This window comes from Pleurodeles waltl, chromosome 5 (assembly GCF_031143425.1).
Source record: "Pleurodeles waltl isolate 20211129_DDA chromosome 5, aPleWal1.hap1.20221129, whole genome shotgun sequence".
In the NCBI taxonomy this organism is placed as follows: domain Eukaryota; kingdom Metazoa; phylum Chordata; class Amphibia; order Caudata; family Salamandridae; genus Pleurodeles; species Pleurodeles waltl.
In genome coordinates this window covers 132446694-132472451 of record NC_090444.1, presented here as the reverse complement: position 1 = coordinate 132472451, position 25758 = coordinate 132446694, and the positions used below count along the sequence as shown (strand labels likewise).

The window sequence follows — 25758 nt, the reverse complement described above, 5'->3', positions numbered from 1 at the left end:
TTTATGATAAGATCTGCAGTTTGAAAACGCAACTGCACTCAAACTACACCATCATGCATATGACATGCCCCTTTCTTATGGCAGGAGTACCTCTTCGGCGGGCAATCCAACCTTCATGGCCACGTCATGCATCCAGTTCTCTGCAATCAGCATTCCCTGAGGACCTCCAAAGCCGCGGAATGCAGTGTTGGAAGGCAAGTTAGTCTTACAAACATGTCCCACTCCTCGGATGTTGGGAATTTTGTAGGTATTGTCCATTTGGAACAGGCTTCTATCCATAACCTATTAAAAGCAAGTAAAATGAGAAAACATAAATATAAACGAAGTAACCTCAATTTTTATAGATCAAAAAGTGAAGAATGGATGAAGGGAATGAGAAACATACTGAGATATGGAATAATAATGTTGCCTTGTAACAATCCAAAATATTTGCATCACGATTTGTAGATTACATACAACTGATCGTATCGATAATTCTAAGGACTGTGGTATGGTTCTGCTTTCAATTAGTTTTTATATGGATATTTTCCTCCCCTTTCACCTTCTTGCCTGCATTGGTCTTTTTGAGTATAGTATTCGAACAGATCATTACTCATGCTTGTTAATTTTATTTTTTACATTATTTGATCATTGATGAGCTCCTGCTATAACACTGAATACTAGCGCTGTCATGTTCATGGAAATTCATATGTTTAATTATCACACACAAATAATTTCCTTCAAATTTGCTTGTAAGTTTGAGCGTGTAATTATTCTTCCCATCAGTAATGGCAATGTGATGTATAGAGGCAGACAATAGGTATATGCTTGTGGAAATCACCTGATGGTAATCTCTCTTTGGCTAGACAGTTTTGTTGCGAATAAGGGATGATGTCCTTTATGTGGCATTGAGGGGTATTTGCCCCAAAGCATACATAATGTGTAGCACATATTAGCACCCATGACTAGTGCTAGGTATTTAACCAAACATCTGCTCGTTGCAATAGCATTTAAATTTGAGAATTACATATACATTACGGCAGACATCTTGGAGGGGTTAGCGGTCCAGTTGTTTTTTGGATCACTAATTGCCTCTTTCAAGGCTATTTTAAGCGCGATGCGGCGAGCGCGCAGCGGGCGTGCCGCTGGCGCGCCAAAGGTAAGCCCGTCTGCGCCCGTCCGCGCCAGGTCGGGCCTGGGGGCCTGCTTCCTTGATTCTCCCTCAGAGGTTAGTGATGCCCCTTCTATCTACTGTTATTCCTCTAAGGAACTGCATGACCTGAGAGTCTCAGGGAACAAGGAATGTATTATATGTAGAGAGTGTACTAGAGATACATGGCGCTGCCCTGCCTGTCACTGGACTTTCAATCCCAGGGGGGTTGAGTTGGAGGTAGGGGGTAATCCTGTTACCTCCTTGCTCTACACTAACTGCCGCTCATTGGTCGCCCACAACCTTGATATTAATTTACTGTTAACTGAGGTCTCTCCTACAGCATTGTTTCTAACCGAAACATGGATGAATGATGCTTCTGATCCCGATATTAGCCTGGCATTACCTATTGGGTATCGAATTGCCAGATTAGACAGAGGGATGGCAAGAGGAGGGGGTATTGCAGTAATTTATAGGGACTGTTTGAACCTTACCTTTCAGCCTCTTCAGTTAGTGGAGGGAGAAGGGATGTTTTTTTCTCTAGCTCTTAACCCTCGTTATACCTTCTCTGGGATCCTAATTTATCGCCCCCAAGGCCCCTCGGAAAAGTTTGTAGACTCTCTCTTAGACTGTACGGCCGATTTTATAGGTGCCAGACCTAATCTTACCATTTTAGGAGATTTTAATATTTATGGTGAGATCCCGGAATGAACAGATTCAAGGCGTCTACTTGGTGGTATGGAATCAATGGGTCTGACCCAACTTGTTAAAGGCCCTTCCCACGAAATGGGTCATACTATTGACTTAGTGTTTAGTAACACTCCTGCCCTGACATGTAGGTCTCCGACCCCACTAGCGTGGTCTGATCCTTTTTTAATTTCTATTGAATTAGCCACGGGTACAATATTGAGTGGGAGTAAGCCTGTTGTTCAGGTCGGGAGATCGTGGAATAAATTGGATAAAGAGAATTTTTTTGTCACTTTGGAATCTCTTAAGTCCAGTGTCATGAATAAGAGGGGATCTGAAGTTGAAGCTTTCAGTGACTGGATCACTGAAAGTCTGGAAATAGTTCTTCCCCTGAGGAAAAAGTCTGGTCTGCGTAGAACAACTAGTGCCCTTTGGTTTACCCCCTCATTACTTCTCCTAAAAAAGGAATGTAAAAAGTTAGAAAGAACTTGGAGAAAGCTGTTTGTTCCAGCAGATAGGGAAGCTTACAACGGGGCTATCAGAAGGTATCATGCTGAAATTAAGGAGGCACAGAGGGTTTTCTACCAGCAGACAATTGAGGGAGCGGCAGGTTCCCCCAAAGTAGTTTTCCAAATATTAAAAGATATTCTACACGCGCCGGTGAAAGACAATCCTTTAGAGGCTTCCATAGAACACAGCAATTTATTAGCTGAATTTTTCCACCCAAAAAATGTAGACATCTATGCCACTATTGGGGAGAAAAGTCCTTCACTGAAGGAGGAAGAGTTTGTTAATGGTGTTAATACGGCCTGTCTTTCTCACCTTAACCCTCTTTCACAAACTCAAGTGTTAAATTTCTTGATTGCCCTGAAATCAGGATCCCCCCTGGACCCTGCCCCTCCTCACATATTTGTGCAGGGGGCGGAAGTTATTGTTCCGATGCTGACACATTTACTTAATGATTCTCTTTCCAAAGGAGTAGTACATAGCTCTTGGAAGCATGCTATAGTGAAACCGTTATTAAAAAAACCTTCTCTTGACCCAACAGTGTTGAAGAATTTTAGACCCATTTCCCTTTTGCCCACCCCGCTAAAATTTTGGATAAATACATCAATTGCCAACTTTCTACCTTTTTAGAAGAGAATAGGTTGCTCCATCAAACTTAGATGGGTTTTAGAACTGGTAACAGCACGGAAACTGCATTAATTGCAGTAACGGAAGAGGCTAGAAAGCGGGTTGACCAGGGTCTCACCACAGTGATTATGATGCTGGACTTGAGCGCAGCTTTTGACACAGTGTACCACCAGGTATTGATCCAGAGAATGAGGGAGCTCGGAATTAAGGAACTGGCACTTGCCTGGTTTACTTCCTTCCTACAGGACAGGTCCTTTCAGGTCCTAGATTGATCGTTCCTATCAAACAAACTACAGTGCAGGTGTGGTGTACCTCAGAGCTCTGCCCTTAGTCCGACACTGTTTAACATTTATATGGCTCCCTTGGCCTCTTTGGTGGAATCATTTGGGTTAGCATTAGTGTCCTATGCTGATGACACCCAACTGGTGGTTTCCTTTTCTGCTAATGAGACCTCAGAAGGAGCCGCTTTCCTTACTTGTATGCAAGCGGTCTCAAGCTGGATGACTCAGAGTAAATTGCAACTAAATGAGGAGAAGACGGAAGTCATAATACTGGGCCCTGAACCAAAGCCTGGCATTTCTTGCACCTGTCCTTCGGCACTTAGTGAGTTCCCTCCTCCCAAAAAGCATGTTAATAGCCTGGGGATCCGTCTGGATCCCCTTCTGACGCTAGACCTGCAGGCTACGAACATATCTACTACTTGCTTTGCCTTACTGACACTTCTTAGGAAGATTTTTGTTATTCTTCCAGCACTGGCTAGAAGACTCATTGTGCAAGCTGTTATTCTTTCAAGGCTAGACTACGGGAATGGCCTTTTCCTAGGTTCCCCAGTATATGTTAAAAATAAATTACAAAGAGTTCAAAATGCTGCGGATCGTTTACTACTGAACATCCCAAGAAGGTCTTCTGTGAAAGCTGGATTGGCCTACTTGCACTGGTTGCCTGTTGTACAGCGGATCAAATGTAAGGCTCTATGTCAAATCCACAGGTTTTTGCATGATAGAGGCCCTCTGCTCCTTAGGAACTTGGCCACTTTTTATAGGCCGAATAGAGATTTGAGATCCACTACTCTTGCTTTAGTAACCGTACCGAAAATAAAGAAAGCAAGATGGGGTGGGTCCTCTCTGATGTTTTTAGGAGCCAAATTGTGGAACTCGCTGCCTCTTAATCTTCAGCTGATGGAGCAAGAACTGGAATTTCGAAGGGCCTTGAAAACTTGGTTATTCTAGGTCCAGTTGTTTTTATTCTTTTCTTGTTGCGTATCACTCTCTTCCCCTCTGTGGTTAGGGTTTAGTAGCGCTGGGAAACCCGAGGGTAGCCATGCGCTCTATAAATTGTGTAACATAACATAACATGTTACATATTTTCCACAATAAAAGACTCTTGTTTGTTGAATTTGCAGTACAATTCCTTCACGCTCTACAATTGGAATTGCATTTTGCATTCTTATTTGTATACTTCGCAACTCAAAATCTATGCTGTCTTTTTGCTTTATTGGGTGACGGCCTCTTTTTCATGTCTCATTTAAAAACATTATTAATATCAGCTTTGCATCCCGGCTTTGAATTCCCATCAAACGTTTTGGCAACATTAATCTACTGACTTATTGAAGTATTGTATGTAATTATTTCTTTCATTAAGGGTAAGGTAAGTAGCATTTCATTTGGTATGCTCGCAATGTTTTTTTTAAATAAGTGAGAATGGCTTGGCAGAACAGCAGGGGAGATAGCCCCATGCCAATAGCAGAGGATGACATGGAAAAGACATGTGCAGCAAGCCAGAGAGCGCCATAAAGAGCAGTGGCCAGTATCGCTTAGACTGTGCAGGTCAGGGTGTGATGCACAGCTGTGAGGTACATGGCAGTCTTGCATGGCACAGAATGCCCCAAGGCAGGGGATGCAGCAAAGCAGTGTGAGAGAGTTGTGCAGTATTGCGAAGGCTATGTTGTTTGGCAAGGGGTGCCACGCCGCAGTGCCACGGGCACGCAGATACAGCTTCCTCAGCACCTACATGATTGCTGACACAGCCCAGGAGGCCAGCAGGGCAGACAGCTCAGGCAGTCCCAGGCGGCTGAAGTCCAGCAGGTCCATGGAAAAAATGAAGTTCGATAGGCAGGACATTGAGATGGCAGGTCCAAGCAGGAGCAGAATGAGAACCAGAAGGAGCAGCATCCTGGAGGGGCGAGGGCTGCAGGATCCGACAAAAGGACTCATGCTGCAGGGCTCACAGCACAACAGCAAGAATTGGGGTACACAGATCTATAGCAATGCCCGCCATGGAGCAATCAGGAGCAGCAGAAAGCACGCCTGCACCCCGATCTCAGACCTGCAGGGCATGGATCTTGCCAGCGACAGAACGTGATCATGGTGGCGGTGCTCTGCCTGTTAAAACACTTAGTCGAGATTACTGGCTATCCGTGCTGCAATGCAGCTCATTACCTGGGCGAGCAGTGCACCTAGCCTCTGTTCAAGCACGCCCCTGCGGCACGGTGTTCAGAGTCCGCATGCAACTTGGACCAGTCACTTCCGAGGTGTCACTTCTGGAGCAGCTGTACAATTATAGGGTCAAGAGACACTGCCCCTCCTACTATGACTTATGCCTAGGGGTGATCAGCGTTTGAGCTGGTAAACTTAGCTCCGCTGGCGTTGGTGAAGTTTTTCCTGGACTCCAGCTCCAAGTGAAGTACGGAGTGGCAAAACTCCATAACCTGCACCTGTGGAGTGGAGCTTTTCTGCTCAGGCCTACTTGACATTTGCATTGTCAAGAGAGAGATATGTTAACTGCAGCACAGTGAGAGTTGCAGGCTTAGGATCAGTGCTGGAGGTGCGAGTGGCTGGATAGAATTGAAACAATGGAATACAGGATAGCAGATTCCCAAAATCACTGGCTTTACAACCACAAAAGCACAGGTTGCAAAGTGCAAAAGACACATTAGTCTACCAAAGTGCTCTTCATGAGCAATTTGAATTGTAAAAGATAGGAGTGTGTAATGGCTACTCCCCTCTCCTTTGTGATGTTCTATGCAATTTATATTTTTGTAGTGGCAAATTATTGTTCTGTTAACAAATCCTGAAATAGAATGGTAAAGCAGTTGCAAAGTGGAAGCTGACCCTCATTGTGAACGTGGGTGCCTGGCATTGGGAGCGCAGACAGTGGTCAAGGTGACTGTTCCATGTCACTTCTCGATGCAAGTCCCCAAACGTGAATTTTTTATTTTGAAGGGAGCCCTGCTCCCATAAAGCAAAAATGATGCATCATGTCTAAAGCAAATCTACAAACCTTATTCACCTCACCCAACCCCTCCCATAGTGGTCAAGCCCAAACCAAAACCCATTTCAGCAAAGCACTCTGAAACAGTGCCCAGGCATGCATTGCAAATTGGAGATTTTATGACTCCACCAGGGACTTGAAGTACTGTATAAATTATACAATTCAACAAAATACAATACAGCTATATGAACAGCTTTCATGAATTTGTAAATAAGTACAATGGCATAGGATTTTGTCAGCCATATGTTTTCAATGGAATCTATCTAAAAGACTTATAGAGCCTCATTACGACTTTGGTGGTCCTTTGGCAAGACCGCTGCGGTGGCGGCTGCTAAAAGACCGCCATGTTGGCGGTCACCTGACTGCTGTATTACAACTCACTCCAAAAAGCAGCCAAAAATCCGAATCTACCAGGACACTGGAGGGTGGGAAAGAGGCAGTTCCACCACCAGCACTGCCAGGCCGACATAAATCCGACCCACAAATCACCACAGCGGTTCTTCCATGGCGCAAAAGCATTGGCGACACAAATCCACCTACCAGTCCACTAGGTCGGCTATGCAGGATCAACACATACGCTGTTGCGACTTTCCACTCAGACCAGGGCCCTGCATTTGCCTTAAGGGCTTTCAGGGACACCATGGCTTCGTTAGGGGTCCAACTGCATTACTTGTCTCCATTTCATCCCGAGGGAAATAGTGTTGTGGAGCGACAAAACCGAGATTTAAAGCAATCCTTAACAGCCAGAGTAATGTATAAGGTTCGGGTCGTGGTTGGTGTACATACCTGTATGGAGTCACTTAATAATTTGCCCAGAAGGTCCCTGGGAGGGCGTACATCATACAAATGCCTGTTTGGAACATGAATGTATGTTCCAGATCTAGATGGTCCTGGTGTGGAGGCGGCAGATACACCTTTTGACATAAATGAACGTGTCACTGTCTTGCCGGACTTACAACAGTTCTGTGACGACAACGCTTCTGCCAGTGCTGCCTCCTTTGGAATAAGGGATGTACCAATAACATCTACTGGCTGGATTCCAAAACTTGGGGATCTAGTGCGTGAAAAGATTGCTGCGAAAAAGGAGTTTGGTCCTTCCTATCGTGCACCAGTTCCAGTTTTGGAAATACACAGTACCAGAACTGTCATACTACCACCGCTGCCTGGTTCTAAAGAAAATCGCTTTGTCTCCATCGACAATGTCAAGCTACACCATATGGCCGATCCTGCACAGCAGACCTAGTGGACTCCTGAGTAATACCCGAATCCCTTTCACTACAGACCAGAATGTTCCTCTACACGTTTTAAGCAGCAACGCTGATACCTCTCCGAGCTTGGGGAGGGTGAAAAGTGATCTTTCATTAGTTCCAATAACCTCTTCCGTTACTAGCAACGTCCACGATATTGAGCAATTCCACTCAAATTCTACCCAAACGGATGGTATGGTCTACTATGAACCACCGAGGTAGATTCCATCCAGATGACCACGACAGCATGCTGATTGCTGATTGCCACGCTACTGCAGCTTCCTCAGACTACTGAATCCCTGCCCTATATGGGGACGGTGTCTTCCTAGACTGCAGGCTTCCTTGCTCAGGTATGGGGGATGATATATTCCCGGGGGGAAACCTGAAGGGCAAATTAGAGATTACTATGCTGTGCTCTAACATAGGTTAGGTAGGGAATATCCTATTGACATTATGGTGGGAATCTTTTTGTGTTTCACACTTCGTGTCCCTATTTTACTATTAGTGTGTTTTATCATCCTAGTTATTACAATACATGCTATATCATAAGATGCAGTTACTTCAATAAATCTTATTGGCGGTGCGAGCCGCTGCGGACAGAATCTACCACTGACAGAACACTACACCACAATGGACAGTTTGAACACCCCACACCTGACACACATCCACACACCCAACACACCTACACACACCACTATATAACACACCCCCACACAACCCACAATGTTTTGCAACAAAACTGCAATATTGAGAAACTGAGAACAGACACATACACAGAGAGAGCAACCTAACACTATACGCATACACCTGCATCACACACCAGCTAAACAAACACAATACTGTCAGAAATAAGGCCATGCACGGTCCAGGTCCCGCCCGAAACTCTGCTGTGCAGCTCTTCAGCGCTTTATGCACACCACTTGTCATCCCCTCTTGTTCCAAAGGTGGCCATCAGCGTTGTCTGCCCTGTGGCAAAGCTCATAGAGCTGCAGGTTCAGGACATTGGTGGTCAAGATGCACTTATCAGTGCTATTCCAAGAAGGGACTACAATTCCCATGTTTTTAGAGGCGGCCGCCATCTTGGGGTGTGGCAGGCCTATAAAGCCCAGCCACACCCAAGCACGATGCTCACTATTTTGAAGACTTCGATGCAGTCAGACCTCGTGGGGGTTTCTCTGAAGAAGAGCAGAGTTCCTGCATGGCAGAGTGACATCCAATCGAAGTATCCTTGTTTCCATGGTGAATAAAAAAACAAGTAGGTCGTTCTCGTAGCGGTAAGGTCTTGATGAATCCAATTTTGGAGGAAGTCGGTACTTCCAGAAGTAAAGCGCCCCTTAGCACAACGAGGCAAGTGTTTTTAGTTTCCAGAGTACAGCATCCTTGGCGCAACAATCAAAGCTGTTTCAGAGCACAGGTGTAAAGCGCTCTTGGCACGGCAATTCAAGCGCTTCAGTCCACAGATGTAAAGCGCTCTTGACACGGCAATTAAAGCGCTTCAGTCCATAGGTGTAAAGCGCTCTTGGCACAGCAATTCAAGCGCTTCAGTCCACAGATGTAAAGCGCTCTTGGCACGGCAATTCAAGCGATTCAGTCCACAGATGTAAAGCGATCTTGGCACGGCAATTCAAGCGCTTCAGTCCACAGGTGTAAAGCACTCTTGGCACAGCAATTCAAGCGCTTCAGTCAACAGGTGTAAAGCGATCTTGGCACGGCAATTCAAGTGCTTCAGTCCACAGATGTAAAGTGCTTTTGGCACGGCAATCAAAACGCTTCAATCCACAGGAGTAAAAGGCTCTTGGCACAACAATCAAAGTGATTCAGACCACATGAGTAAAGCACCCCCTTAGCATAACCAGCGTAGCGCTTCAGGCAAGACAAGTAAAAGCGCTTCCTGGTATTATAATTAAAGCTCTTAAAGTTCGATGAGTAAAAACTTTCAGGTCTATAGTTGTTAATGCGAAAACATTCTGGAGATAAGCAAATTATAATTTTCATTGTTCTTTTTTGGAAAGCATAATATGTGAGATACTTATTTAAGTCTTAGAGAATTTCTAGGTTATGATCCAAAGTTTATGTTATGAATGCATAGTAGTTGCAGGATTTATATTCAGAGTATGACCATAGTCCAAAGCACTTGCAGAGGTTGTAGTTTGTTCTTGTTCCATGATTCAAAGTAGGGGCTTCACCCTCATTTCACATTAAGGGTCCCAATCTGATATTCACAGAGACACCTTTATCTTCAAGAGTATAATGATGAGTTATACTGCTATGAATAAGTAAGTGCATATTTGTTCTAGCCTTTTCATTTCAGATCTCTCTCTCTGCTGTTCCCTACCCCAATTCCCTTCCCCTCGACTGGCTTCATCATAACCTTTTGTTCAGCAACGTGCAGATCCAGAGGAAAGGACACTGTGACAGATACACACAAAACTAGCACACACATTCAATGACAACCGTCCATCCCTCATAATGCACCACCCACACCCCATCAATCACTCAACACTTCACCCTTTCATACACAACACCCCCCACATCGTCCACACAATCACAACCATGTCCCTACAAAAGCACCCACGATTCACTGACGATGAGTTGAGGGTCATGGTGGATGACATTGTCAGGGTAGAGCCACAACTGTTTGGAGCACAGGTCCAGCCAACCTCAATAGCCAGGAAAATTGAGTTATGGCAAATAATAGTCGACAGGGTCAACTCAGTGGGCAGCCATCCATGCACAATGTCTGACATCAGGAAGAGGTGGAATGACCTACGGGGGAACGTGCCTTCCATTGCATCACAACACCTGATAGCTGTGCCCTCTCCTGCATGCCACCACCACACACAGCCCTACTGCCCACACAGCCCTTGACAAAGGCACAGATATCACAGGCTAATCCTATCACTACGACTCCCACAATGCACCAACCCATTAATGCGAAAACCTGCAATGTGTACATAACGTCACATTACATGCATGTATTACTATTGTACCACCTACACCAACTAGAACGTACAACTGAGGACCAGTGCATGGCAATGACAGCAATGCAATGGCACAGCACAATGTCAAGCAAGGCTCAACACAGCTACAGTTCAGTGAAAATCCCTAATGGACCATGGTTTGGAAAGTAACATGCCAGACTCCATGCACAAGATCCAGAAACAGAAATATAACTCATGCATACCCACATACTGTGTTCCCAATGGGAATCTGTGCCACCTGATAAATGTCTGCCTTCACATATCTGCTCTTTGGGGAAATCTGATGTAGCTGTCCAGGTGCTCCAAGAAAGCACACAGTACATCCCTCAACACCAAACTGAACATGGGCTAAGACATCCCTGCTGGTAATCTGACAGTATTCTGGAATGACCCTGTGGCACTCCAGTGTAGCACTGACAATACTTGAACGATGGGAGGTATGCAATAGGAATTGCGATTGCCTGGAATCAGATCTGGCTCCAACTGTCCACATAGATCCATGATGGTCTGGCAAGTCAGACAATAAGTCTAGATGACATGGCTGTTCTCCATAGTTGATAGGTCTACCAGTGGACAGTACAGTGGTGGTTGTCTCATTTCCCTCATGGCAGGATATCTGTGTTAAGAGGAGAGAATGTACAGTAAGTCATGCAGTATGCACATGTCAGCAGCACATGGTTTAGTAGCAGACACCTAACATCTGTAGGGGATGCATAGCAGTGCTGACATAAGCATTACAGACCATAGAAATGCACATCATACACCATCATTACAGCACATTGGTCGAAATGTAAATAGGATAAGACGTATGACACATATGTATTAGAAAATGTGTGGGTGACTGTGCAGTCCTGCACTGATCACACATATGACATTTAATCAACCTATGGTTATCTGATGCCTGTGTACCTCAGAGAGCTACACAGAACAATCCACATATATACAGGCTCAACACATCATATTCACTAGACTGGCCCATTATGTTGCACAGCCATAAAGTCACAACATTGGATGACACAGATATCTGGATGAACAGGTGTCTGACGCACTTATTTATGCACCTGCATCGAGTACATGTGCCCAAAATGGCAGATGCCTGACCTATTAGTTGGAAGTGACCTAATTCCGCTGGTGGAAGTCGTCATGGTGGTAGCTGTAGCAACCGCCATGCACCTTGTCATAGGTTAACATTGCTGCCTATGGTGGACTGGGGCCAATGGCAATGACCGCCGGCGGTACCGGTCCTGTACGTGGTGGCTGTGACCACCATTTTCTGCTGTCTTGTTCACTTGATTCCTGACACTGTTGCTAGGAAGACCTCCACTAACTGAGCTGCTGTGTACTGCCTCTGGAAGCCATCATGCCCATCCTGCAGGTGATAGGACCCTTGCCTTCACACAGGAAGAGCTGGAGAAGCTGATGGAGAAGGCCCTACCCTTGTATGAACAGCTAGATGGGGCACCAGATGAAGAGGTGAGTCCAATGGCCCAACCATGTGTGCTTGGTGTTGTGTGTGACGGTGAGTCAGCCATGTGAACTGTAGTTGGAGTAGATGCATGCAGTGGATATACCGTACAGGCGTGTGTGCTGACAGGATGGCTATGTGTGCTCACTTGCTGTTAAAGTTATGTGGTGTCAACTCCTGTTGGTATGGGGCATGTGTACATTACTTTCTCCTTTTGTTTGCGTCATCCATGCAGGTGAACCTCTATCAGAAGAAGGGAATCTGGCATGCCATCGCCGAGCAAGTGCCGACCCTGGGGATCTGCAGCCTGCGGATCACTTATTGTTGGAAGCAGTGGGAGGACCTGAGATGCTGGGCCTGGAAGACCATGGGGATGTCCTCCCAATGAGGGAGGGGTGCCCATTGGACCCTGACCCCCATAATGGCCCGCATTTTCACAGTGGCCTACCCTGAAGTGGATGGGTGTTTGAGGGCAGCACAGCAGCCACAAGGGGGTAGGTACTGAGTGTATCCTGGTACATGGCTCAGGTTGTATGGTGTCTGCTGTCTCACTGTAGCTTCTGTGACAATGTACTAAGTGATGAATGTTTGTAGACTAGTGGGAATCAGTTGGTACCACCTTGCCATTGTATGAGATGTGGATCTGACATCATAGTTAGCTATGTGTACATTTTGGACTCCTGTATCAAGACATCATTCTGACTGCATGTGGAGATGCTCTAATGTCAATACCACATGTGTTGCCCCATCCTGCCATTCCTATGGATGTGTGCTGGTGTTTCACCATACCCAATTTTGTCCCCCAACCCCCTTACTACCACCGCCCACTCTGTAGCTCCCCTCCCAGTTGTCCGTGCCCGCTCACTCAGGAGGGTGGGTGTATGCTTCACCGCCGGCACCTCTGCCCCTGCCCCAGTCAGCCCTGCTGCCCTCAGTGAGGAGGCTATTGACCTCCTGAGGTCAATCTCTGTGGGTCAGCCGACCATCATGAATGTCATCCAGGGACTTGCAACTCAAGTCCAACAGAGCAATGTGTTCCTGATTCATGGTGCACTGGCTGGCCTACAGAGATCTTTTCAGGCTCTGGCTTCCTCACTAATGGCGGCCAGTCGCCCTTTGCCTTCTGTCCCCCCTCCATCTTCCTCTTCCCAATCCCACACCCTTCTTCCCCGTCCGAGCCAGAGCACACAGACTGACAAGCATGCATCCATGCCAACATCCAAGGGTTATGCAGACAAACACAAGCACCACAAGACCCACCACCGGCATGTACACAAACAACACCCACCTGCAGACACACCAACAGACACTAACTGCACAGACTCCCCAGACACATAAACACCCACACAGACACCCAGCACACACAAGTATTCCTCACAAAACATCCACCAAGACATCTCCTACAAGCACTCCCTCCACTCCTAAACTTTTTTGCCATGACCGTCCCTGTGTGTCTAAGGAGATTTTCCTCTTGAAGTTAAACCTTTTACCTACTCCTCTCCCACTCCATGTCACCCCCAAAAAATCAGTTTCCCTCCCCAAGTCCACCTCTACCACTTCCAAGTCCTCCCCTGACCCCGTGCTACTACCCATGCCCCTCCCCCACCAATAAGTCGACCCCTCCAAAGTGTTCCCAGCCCTCCCCTAAGCCACGTCCAAAGCCCCCCTCCCAAGCCCAAAGACCCCCTCCCAAACCAAAACCCAAACCCCCTCTTTCTCCTCCCCTAATCCCTAAGGTGCCTGTCTGCCCCCTTGATGCCCCTACCCGTGGAGGTTGATTAGCAGTCAGGAGTCAAGTAGGGGCTCTATAATATGCCATCTGTGCATTTTGCAGGAACTTGTTTGGGATGCCCTAAGGGCAAAGTATGACTGTATATAGTTATTTATATATATTAATAATTTATTTAATATACATACATCTGGGACGCCCAATATTTGGTCCCAAAGTTACATCTTTGTCTTGCCTTTCATTCCTTATGGCTGCCATGGTCTTGCCTGCTTTCTTTTGTGTGCGAGTGTGTTTTGTGTGTTGTGGTTGTGCTACCAGTTGTGTCTGGGCTGCTTGTGTGGGTGTGTGCTTTGCATTTGTCCCGCTATGATGGTTGTGTATGGTGCGTTGGGCATGTATCTGTTTGGGACATTCATTTGTGTTGATTATGTGTGTTTTGTTAGTGGTGGTATTTGTTATTTGGTTTGTGGTATGCCCTTGTGTAGTTGTACTGTGTGCGTGTGTGTGGTGACTGGTATGTCCGAACCGCTCTGTGATATGTTTGCGTGGTGTGATGTATGGCTCGGTGTCTAGCTGTGTGATTGTATGTATTGGTACAATGGTGTTGTTACGTTGTGTTGTTTGTATGCATTGTCAGGTGGGGATGTGTGTTGTGGAGTGTTGGTGGTGCATATGAGGTGTTATGGTTGTTGTGTACTTGCTACTGTTGTGTGTTGTTGTGTTTGACAGTTCTGGTGCTGTGTGTGTGCAGCTCGTGTGTGTTTTGGTAGTGTGTGTTGGCTGTGTTGTGTGTACTGAGTCTGTGAGTGTGTGTATGTGGCTGTGTGTGAATGTGCAAGTCATGTCGTAGGAGTACGTGTATGTGTCGCCATCGTCACCTATACTGGATGTGTATGTTGTGTGTGCATTGTAAGCATGGCATTATGCGAAAGTGACAGGTAAGTGTGTGTACTCACGGTTGCTGCCATCGTTGTCGTCGCTGGTTCCGGAGTCGTTTGGCGAGAAGGAGCAGTGGGAAGACATGCAGTTCAGGTTCCATGGCAGCTCCGGACGGGTAGGGGTTCCTGAAGGTGAGTGTCTCCATTTATACTGTTGGTTTCCGTTAGGGTTTCCGTGGTAGTGCGACCGCAGCTGAAAGCTTGGCGGTGTGTAACTTTGTAATCTGTCTGGTGAAAACATAGTCTCTGCCGGTCTGAAGGTGCCTCCTGTCGTCTGTGGCGGCCTGACCGCACTGCCAGTGCCGGCGGTGAATTGGCTGTGTTCTGTAGTGTGGACCGCCATGGTCATAATTTGGCGGTCTTCTTCACCAGCCTGTTGGCGGTATGACCGCCACTGCCAACATGGTGGTCTTGGATCCGCCAAACTCGTAACGACCCCCATAATGTCACAAGAAGAGCTAGCACTGGAGATATATGTATTGTAGTTATAAAAACTGCACCTTAACATTAGACATCAGATGCACTATTGATGCAATAGGCCGTATGAGGTTTGGAAGACTATTGGTGATGTCTGCTAGATGCAGTTTTGAGAAGGGAGGCATTAGAACACATTTGTACGAATTAGTCAACAAGATACATACAGAGGTGTAGGCAAAACCGCCTAAGGAAGAACAGTTATGTAGCTGTTTTATTATTTTCAACTACTGCATAGAGAGAGGAGAAGATAAGTGACCTATATTCTAACAATATTGAGGAGAATATTGAGGAGAAACGTGTTAACAACTGTGACATATAGAGCCTTCACCTAAGTAACTGTAAACAGAATAACATGCTGAGTCACAGAAACTAAGGTGATAAAGGAAGTTCACAAATGTCAACAAGCACAATGGACATCAGAGGTGTCAATGCTGGTTTCTACAAAACTACGAGAACCCATGCACCTCTGCTTTACAGCTAGAGACACACTATAAATCCTAATAATATATACAAGAAGGACAATAACGCCATTCGGTATTTACTACTTTACCATGTAACTACTCCCTTCAGACTCATTCCTCAACTTTTATGGCAAAGAGTCTCCAACCAGGCATTTGTTTATATGTTGTGTAGTGTTCTTTTCTGTCCTCCTTTTCATGTGCCTCCTCTGGCACAGAAAATGCTGTAAAGCATCCAGACTGGTAGCACTGGGAGGAACCAAATATTCCCTGGAACAGAAAGTGATGTCCAGTATTGAGGCAGAAAGCACTAGCATGATGGAGAGAGTATAATCTCTTGGATTCCTCTTCGCAACATGACAGCTATCCCCTCTGAATTGTTTGACAACGCCAAAAACCTACTCTGGGATTTGAGCAAGGAGCATTTGTGCTTGGAAAAGAATATCTTCATGTTAGCATACTCTACCCTTTGTGAATTCCTCACATGGGATCCTCCCTGAGGCTAATCATCCACAGGGAAGAATCTTTAGCCAGCTAAAATCCTGCCACTCTTGCTACATCCTCTACAGGGAAAAAGGGATGAACACAGCAAGAGAAAGATAAGGCCTCTTTTGTTTTAATCCAGGATCTCTATACAAAGGACCTCTCCTATTTTGTTACCTGATATTCCACATATAATCACCACAACCCACTTTATTCTCTGTTAGTTTGTGACATTTGCTTCACAGATCCTTAATCTTTAATGACCTAGGCCATTCTTCTTTGCAGCAAACATCACTGAGCAAATGTAGCACAAACTATTATATCTCTCTTAACTAAGTCATCATGTTCAATAAAAACTCCAATTGCACCAACATTTTCACCTGACCTGCATGGGAGCAGGATTGATTAGACGACCATACAGAAGAGAGACAATTGGGAATAAATACTGCACACATCTCAGTACTCAAAAGAGACAACAGAATGAAAACTTTCTATCGCTTGCAAGCTTTAAGTTTCCAACATTGAACTTCTCCTGATGGTGTGGATTCAAGAACATGCACAATTGTGATGGCAGAACAAGAGCTGAAATCTAGAAAATGTGTAGTCCAGCAAATACACACACGTCAAGACGCCATGCTTTGGCTCTGCTACTTACTGGGTGAGATAAATCCTGTGTGTTGCCAGCATTACTGTAATGAGTCACATCTAAGGCAACCACTTTTCCATTCTTCATGAAGCCAACCTATCAAGAAAAAAACAATTAACAGTAATGTTGTTACTAACTTCCCCTCTGTAACGTTTACTGTGAAAAATTCTCTATTGCAATGAAAATTGGGGTAATTGTTTCTGAAAGAGAGTTGTAGCACAGGATCTGCTGACAAGTTAGGGAGGGGAGACATAGGAACCCTCACATGTTGTTGCTCACTTCTATGCAAACACTCAGGATGATTAATTGGGGGAACTTCAGGAGTGGGTATCCAGAGCAGTCCTTTTAACAGGGGAATAAGATAATATGCAGATACGAGTATAAAATATTATCTAATACATTTCATCGGTTGTCCACAACATTTATTAAAGATTGTGACTTGATAAGCACCTGCGCTATGTGTACCAATGGTTTTCAGATTGTCTCATCCAGGGTCAATTGTCCTGCTAGTCCTTGCAGTGTGTGCCCACTTAAAGCATATATGCAGCACTCTCACTGTATGAAATCTGCCTTTTCTGCATGATCACCCAGGATTTTTGGCATTTGATGGACTTTATTTTTGTCTGACTTTAGAACTTTGTGCCCCTGTTAACCAAAAGTAAGTTGCCTGGGCTCTCCCTTTAAACATGGTTAAATTGGCTGATATATAACTGGTACATGTAATTTGCCTGCACATCCTAGTGTATGGTGTAGAAAGTGCACCCACGGCCTGCAAGTCAAATGCAACTAATTGACTACAGTACCTCTTGTGCCAAACACTATAGTGGCAGTGCAATCATGACCTCAGGCCTATCCTGTGAATCCTGACTGATGCACTATAAAACCTGCAGTCTGATCTAGTAAAATACTCCTTTTGACAGGTGGGAACATCCATTTTAAATGCTAGTAGGTTAGCCCTATGTAAGCCTTTTGACCCACAAGGCAGGATACAGGATACGTAAACATGTGACACGTAGAAAATGAATATTACAATGTCTGTACAGTCACAAGGCCCAAAAAGCTATTTTTACAGTGACAGGCGTAGCTGACCAGTGGAGAATAGTCACATTACAAATACTAATACTAATGTTGTATCTTAGGAATAGGACCAGCTAGAAATATAATTATAACACTATCTTTAATAGCTATTAAAATGTAAAGCAATGGCAAAATCAAATCAGATTTTTACCAAATAGTAAGGAAAAGTAACTTGTAGAAGGTTACCATTTGCCTGTCAATCAATCAATCAATCAATCAAGCTCCTTGAGTCTAATTTGCAATAGCTCTCAGGCAGTATCCCAACCAGTAGTAGCCCTTTTGAGTTGTAAAACTTGCTCCCAGAGCAGAGACAATGAGTTAGCTGTGAGGAGGTGGTGGTCTCCCCTGGCAGGAAGACCAGTTGGGGCTCAGGAACTTAATTTACTGCAAAGGGGCCTAAACTGTCACAATCAAATGTTAGGTGACACCTGGAAAGTCCCAAGTTTTTGCCCTCCCAGTCAGACTGGTACCAATCCCAGTGAATGGCAGGTGTCCCCAGAACTGATTTGGAGTGATCAAAGGGGGGTGGTCTAGTCATTCTAGTTTAAAGTGACCACAGAGATGGGGGACTGCTCATTACCCCTTGCCATAATTCTGGATGGAAATACAGGCTCTGTGCAAGCGTGAAGGGTTTCCAGATTTTGGAATTTGAGAATGAGGAGCAAGGTGCGATTGTTTGCTTTAGGGAGAGCAGAAACTGCTGCATAAGCCCAAGGTGCACCCTCTACAGGCTGTGAAAAATATTTCTCCTGCTATGAGCTTCTCCACAGCAGCAAATCCAATTCAGCTGAACCCTGGCGAGAAGGCACCTGGCTTTGTGGAATTCATTGTTGGGTACAGCCTGCAGAATTGCACAGCTGGAGAGTTCTGCGTTCCCTGATTTTTATTAGTATTTTATTTGTAAATCACTCCAACCACATGGTGGAGGGACCACTAAACTAACTTATAAATGACCACCAAGCAGGCTTTAATTTATAAAAGCATTGCCAGCAACTGCCATAATGACGATTCCTATCAATGCATTTTACTCCGTGTTACAGCAGGTTGCAGCCCTTAAGCAAAGAGGATTTATTTTTCATTTAAAAAAAGAAAATCCTGAACCAGGATTTTACTTTTGTAAAGAAACAAAAATGCTCCCCTTGCCATAGGAGTCTTCTCCCGTGGCAGGCTGAGCATGATTTCTGTTTTACTGTCTCTCACCACCAGGTTTTGCCTGGCAGTGAAAAACAGTAAAAGATGGCTACATGTCCTCCCATCTAAAATGGGCGAGCGGACACGTAGCCATTTCTCCAACCACCCTTACTCCCCATGTCCATCGGTGAAGTTTGGCCACAGCAGAGACAGAGTAGACTTCACCATGGCCAAACTAATGGTCCGGTCAAATTAAAATAGGCGGGCAGACCACTATGTTAGCAGGAAGGAAACTCCATCACTGCTCCGATCGAGTTCCCTCCCAGCCAACATATAACTTAGGCCCTAAATCTGAAGGTAAACATCTTCACTTGGCAAAGGGGCCAACATTTTCCGACCAGCAAGAGGACTTCCCTGGATGTAAAATTTTAACCTTTCTTGCTCTGAACATTTCAGACAAAACCAACAGATTTAGAGGGACCTCTTCTGACACCTATCTGACTTCATGATGACTTGCTCAGATAGAGCTTTGGATACAGCCTGCTTCCTTGCCCCAATGTCCCTTATAATCTGGGAGAGACCTCTTAGTGCCTGGGAACCTTAGTTCTGTTATATCCTAAAGGTAGATGCTTGTAATGGCGTCCACATACAGGATCTGCATTCTGGGGTGGTAACAGCTCTAAACTGGGAGTTGAAGCACCCACAGCTCAACTATGAGAGCAGAAAAAGATATTGGTAAAAAATCACCTCTGGAAAGTTAAGATCCAATAAAATTACTGAAGAAGGCTTGAGGCAGCAATGCTTTCTAGTGTACGGAGCACATTGCATACCTGTTGACAGATGATGGTAGGTATAAACTATGAACATATAGGCTTTGCTTTGTCAGTGTTTAGCATCCTTCACCAACCTTGTTCTTATTCTCTTCTAGAAACTGATAGCTAATTTGGGTATTCAATCAATGGGTGAATAAACGGTGGGAGTGACACGTAGCACATCTCCAAGTTGTTACTGACAGTAATTGACTGATTTGTAAGAATTTAACCTATTTTGGTCTTGTAACCAGAAGCTGCTTAACAGCTTGAAAGAACTTTGGATTGAAAATCAACTAAAGAGACAAACAGCTATGACTATATGGACCTGATCATCTTTCTTAGGCTGCTGGGAGCACTTGCCCCTACTCAAAGCATTTTCTTCAGTCTTGGTGCCTTCCTCAATTGCATACTATGATCAGTGGAACCTGATGTGAACATTGCCTAGGATATGCCTCAGATTGAGATCTTCATTCTTTCAAGGTAGTCGTCCGCCTGCGAACAGAGTGATAGTAATGCAAAGTCTAAATCTAGTACCTGTATTGCCAAAAGAAGTGCCTGTATGAACTCTTAACCACCTCAAAGTTTCCTAGTTGCGAGCTCCTGTGGATCTAATGCAAAGCTGTGGAACCTGCTTATGATATTGCCTGTGAACAGCTCTTGCTACAGCAAAATTAGTTTTTAATAAAGCTCATAATTCTCACAGTAACTTTGGTTTCCAAGCTCGACGTCCAACAATAGACCAGCTAGGACCACTTAAGGCCAGTTTGACTGCTAAAGTTGTTTCTGCCAGTAAATGTTCCTATCCAACAATAGACTAAACAGGCCGCAAGCAAAACGCTTACTGCAAAGCCTCATACATGAAAACACAGAGTGGATACGTCTATTTTTTATTTCTATCACTTTCATCACTAACCTTTTTGAAGGAGTAGGACCTTTCAGTCCACAATATGGGATGTTGGAGATTTCTGTGCCAATGGGGGATCATGCAGCTCATCTCATTTCCTTCTCCCCCTTTAGGACTATAGTTTCATAATGGTACATACAACCATTACATCATCCGCTTTCCTGGAGCCTATGTGGTATCTATAAATTGGCATGCACCAAGGACTGGGAATCTTAGGAAGCCACAGAACCAAGGGAAGATTCCTGAGAATGGCCCAAGCATCAGGTACTTTGCCTTGGGCTTGTCCAGAGCTCTCAGAGGTCATCGGCTAGTTCTACATGTGTTGTCACCGGGACCACCAACTGTATCCTTACTAAGTATCCTTACTGCAATGCTACCGTTAAAGAAAACAAACAATGTATTTATCATCAGTCAAATTTAGTCATGTTGGGGTATATTTGAGAAGGGTAAACATCCAGAGACCTAGAAAAAGATTTGTATGGTCCTGTAGTGAGGATCACCAGTATGCTTGTTCTGAATGTACAACCTTCAAAACAACTTTCTTTATTCTGCACCTTATATCGGCCAAGGAAAGGATGTCTTCCTCCAGTTATTAACATATCTTCATCTCGGTTCAGCATGCACCTCACTGGCCGACCAGTGCTGCAAAAAATAAATTCCGTTTATGTGGTTAATGAGTTTGTAAAAGATGACTCTAGCGTCAAGTGCAGCAAAGACTAGACTCATTTTGCAGTCTGGGGAAGAAAAACGTGGAAGAACCTCATGTGTGTTTTTTTCTGCAACATGCTCAATCCCATGCAAGCAAGTGTAACATCATTTAATTGGCTGAAATTCCAATTAATACAAGAATGCCTTCCTGAAATTCCACACAGATCAGGGCGGAACAGTCAAGGACCTCTCCTTTAGGGGATGTTCTTTAAACAATACATTATCGATGACAGATATTTGCATTTTCCAACACGAAGTCTAGGCTATCTACGTTTCCATTCTTGCACCACTCATTACTGACCTCATAAACAAGTGCTTCTCCACAGGAACTGTGCCTGCAAGCCTCAAACAAGCAGTAATCACATCATACTGACGGAAGGAAATGTTGAGCCTGACATTTTGGTGAAAAAACAAACCTCTCTCTGCCAAGGCTCTTTAATGCATAGTAAGCACACATCTCTCACATCGCACGGACAATAAACAGCCCACTCATTGACTCATTCAGGATTTCAACCACTCCATGGCACTGAAATCACCCTTAACATCAGAGAGGAACTCTTATCCATCCGAGAGCAAATCAAGTCATGGATACTCCTTGCATACCCAATTACTAAAAAACTATGGATCAAACACCCTGTCCTCCGTTTAAACTGATAGAACTGCTCTTGCCTGGTGTGCATCACTTCTCGATAAATGTGCCCAGCTATTTCATTTTTCCAGGACAAGCCACCCACCACATCAGTTATCGCAGTTTCGGTCTTGTTCACGGTAATAACTGGTGGGTAAGTTCTTACTCTCAAGCACTCAAGCAATTTATATCCTCCTTCCAAAATAAAGCGTTATAGGAATTGTTGTCCTATATATTGTCCTATATATATGGTGGCAATAATATTGTTGCCAAGTCAAGTCATTAGAATATTCTAACTCAGCGTGAATTGTGCACTGGTTAGTTATGACGTGATATATATATATATATATATATATATATATATATATATATATATATATATATATATATATACACACACATATATACATATATACACACACACACATATATATATATATATATATATATATATATATATATATATATATATATATATATATATATATATATATATATATATATAAAATATGCTTTCTTTTTTTAAAGACAAAACCTGTCAAGCTATGTGATGTTTTTCAGGAATACTTTGCTATAGTTGATCATTTCATTTCTAAACTCGGAAGTCATCACGTCACAAATTATAATTTAAACAATTAAAGCATCTCAGAACACAGTCATCTTGGATGTTCCATGCGGTCTTCAAGCATAGCTGTCCACCCAGTACCTCTAGGCCCCTGCTAATCTGTGTATAACAAGACCTACTTTTAGCAGTCACTGCCGAGCGGCGGACAGAGACATGTTATGTTCTCTAGTTGCATTCCACTTAGAAACATCTCTGCAGGTTTACCATTGATATGGGGAATCCCTGTATTCAGATAATATCGAAAACAGTCTGGTGTCCTCAATGCTACCTCATTAGTATTTATTTTTATCTGTGACACTTTTTAGGGGGTTCTCTTGGACATGAACCTTTATCAGCGTTCACATTGCCCTTGCTCTCTCTCAGCTTCAGCCCATTTTACAACTTTTAGAAAGCCCAATCAACGTTTGAAAGGCAGGGCTTTGCATCAAAACGCTATGCATCCTCGGAGCAGACATGAAGTTTGTGAAAAGTGTTTTTTTTCCCTCTAAACTTTTCAGACTGTACTTAACATATACATAGTTGCAAAAATGTTAAACTGTATACCACAAAAAAATACTATGCTAGATATTACACAGACCCCTTGCACGATGGTGCAAGGATGTGTAAATGGAAATGGTGGTCTAAAGTGCACCAGTGCTGGTGGAGAGAGCTACAGCGACATATCTAAATAGATGTGGCACCATTCTAGTCTCTCCTTTTCAGGCAACATAGCTAAGCAACTTTGGTAGTTTTACTGCGTTGCATGAGTTCTAAGTACAAGTTCTGACAACAGAAGGTGAGCGGGTTGGCTAGGAGCAAGCAATGAGACAATTGAGATTGGGCCAGAGAGGTGTGGGAAGAACACAGACAAAGGAGGGTTGTGGGGACAGTGAAAAGCATACAGATGATGGTGGGGCAGTGGACGCTAGGGACTAGTGTTAGGCTGACCAGTTCCTGCCAGCCTGCCACAACCAGACACGTTTCTGGCCACATGGGGTGAGTGCCTTTGTCACTCTGTGGCCAGGAACAAAGCCTGCACTCGGTGGAGATGCTTCTCACCTCCCTCTGCAGGAACTGTAACACCTGGCGGTGAGCCTCAAAGGCTCATGCCTGTTGCTACAGCACCCCAGGGCATCCCAACTAGTGGAGATGCCCGCCCCTCCGGACACAACCCTCACTTTTGGCGGCAAGTCCGTAGGAGATAATGAGAAAAACAAGGAGGAGTCACCCACCAGTCAGGACAGTCCCTAAGGTGTCCTGAGCTGAGGTGACCCCTGCCTTGAGAAATCCTCCATCTTGGTTTTGGAGGATTTCCCCCAATAGGAATAGGGATGTGCCCCCCTTCCCTCGGGGAGGAGGCACAAAGAGGGTGTAGCCACCCTCCATGACAGTAGCCATTGGCTACTGCTCCCCAGACCTAAACACACCCCTAAATTCAGTATTTAGGGGTGACCCTGAACTCAAGAAATCAGATTCCTGCAACCTGAAGAAAGAAGGAGGACTGCAGGCCTGAAAGCCCCACATAGACGACGGAGATGACAACTGACTTGGCCCCAGCCCTACCTGCCTGTCTCCAGACTCAAAGAACCTGCACAGTGATGCATCCAGCGAGACCAGCGACCTCTGAGGACTCAGAGGACTGACCTGCACCTAAAGGACCAAGAACCTCCCAAGGAAAGAGGCTCTGTCCAGAAACAACTACAAATCAGCAACAAGAAACCAATTTAGTTGGAAAAATATCATCCATATCCGGAGCACAAAACTTCATCTACGCACTTCTTCTTACATGTGCTTAGTTTGAGACAGTAACCAACTTTTATATTTGTGTAGCAATGCAAAAGAGTCTTTTTTTCTGAGAAGGAAATATTATTTGTACAAATGTAAACTCGTTTAAACATCTAAGATATGGCAAAATGACTACCACTCGGAAAAGTAGACCGTCTCCATCTATAATAGATTCATCTTGAAAAACTCCTGCCAGTTGTGTATTGAAGACCCTTTCACGATGTTTCCACATGGATTTGACAATGACTCAAATGATAATGTTTTAATCTTTGTAGTGAATGCTCAAATAAAGTTCTTTCAGCCTGAGAGTAAAATGTTAAAACCAGGTGTATATATTGATCTGGGCGAAAAGGAGCGAGGCCCCTATTAAGAAAGGCTCATTAATGCTGGTGGGACCAGTAAGCTTCTTTCTGCGCCATCTGGAATTTTGAAATCTAGAGAATTCAGTAAAAAGAGTGCCCAGGAAGTTGATATTCCAGTAGAAAGCATTTCTCTTTGACTTGCGACAGGACACTGTCCCCAATTGTCCAAAATGTAGATTGTTTTTGTCATAAAACTTACTTGTTTGCTGCTACGGCGACCGCTGTTGACACAACAGCACTCCTAGATTCTTTTCCTCCAAATCCTCCTCCTAATCTCTTCACTCGAACCAGAATTCGATTTGATGGAACTCCCAAAGCGGTGGCAGCAAAGACCTATATTTTACAATAAATAAATGTTAAGAAACATTTAAGGAAATATTTAGTATGGACTTGTGTAAATCAACTTCATTATTAATGTTTTTTTATTCAATCCTGTATATTGTCAATCTAATCCAATTTTGAGGAACTTGAAAAGAATTCCAAGTTTGATGGTACCTTTGAAGAGGGTAAAAAAAAGTTCTGAATCTCATAAATATAACTCCACAGGATGACGTATTTACCAGGCGCAATAAATACCTCTGATTCCAAATCTTCCCTACGAAAAGGGGGAATTACATGCAGAATTGACGATTTTCTCACCTAATTCTACATCCATCTGAAATGTAATAGACATTTCCCAGATACATTCTGCCAGATTTGCCCTACCAAATCTACTTGTGTAAAATATAAATGGTGCGGAGTTGTATAGACATTAGATAGTTGTGATTTATGAAAAGACTATAATTTACAGGTACACACCTAATAAGGTTTTAAATGTATTTCTGCTCCTATTCTCAGGTAACCAATTACTATTTCCATCTATTTCACATTTTAAATTGCAGATTAGTGCTCTATTCAAGTTAGAAATTATTGAGAACCTGTTTTGTAAGTGACTACTTACTACATATAAAAAGAAGGGGCTAAAGTGAAACATGGTGCAAAAGTCAATCTGGGAATTACAAAATGACATCAGTTAGCAGGCATTAGGTGGGAAATGTGTGCAATGTGCATGGAATTAAAATAGTTAGCCAACAGCTAATTTTAGTGGAAACAGTTTTCTTTCT

The 25758-nt window shown here is 44.1% G+C and overlaps 1 protein-coding gene across 1 annotated transcript in view; it reads right to left on the bottom strand.

Moving 5' to 3' along the window:
* The window catches only part of XDH (xanthine dehydrogenase), a 411630-nt gene that overhangs the window by 120101 nt on the left and 265771 nt on the right, over window positions 1-25758 (bottom strand). The window contains exons 23-26 of the mRNA XM_069233805.1: window positions 24855-24988; window positions 21123-21210; window positions 16654-16740; window positions 91-282 (exon numbers count right to left, since the gene is read on the bottom strand). Coding sequence (XP_069089906.1) covers window positions 91-282; window positions 16654-16740; window positions 21123-21210; window positions 24855-24988 — 501 coding nt within the window. The remainder of the gene's footprint in view (window positions 1-90; window positions 283-16653; window positions 16741-21122; window positions 21211-24854; window positions 24989-25758) is intronic.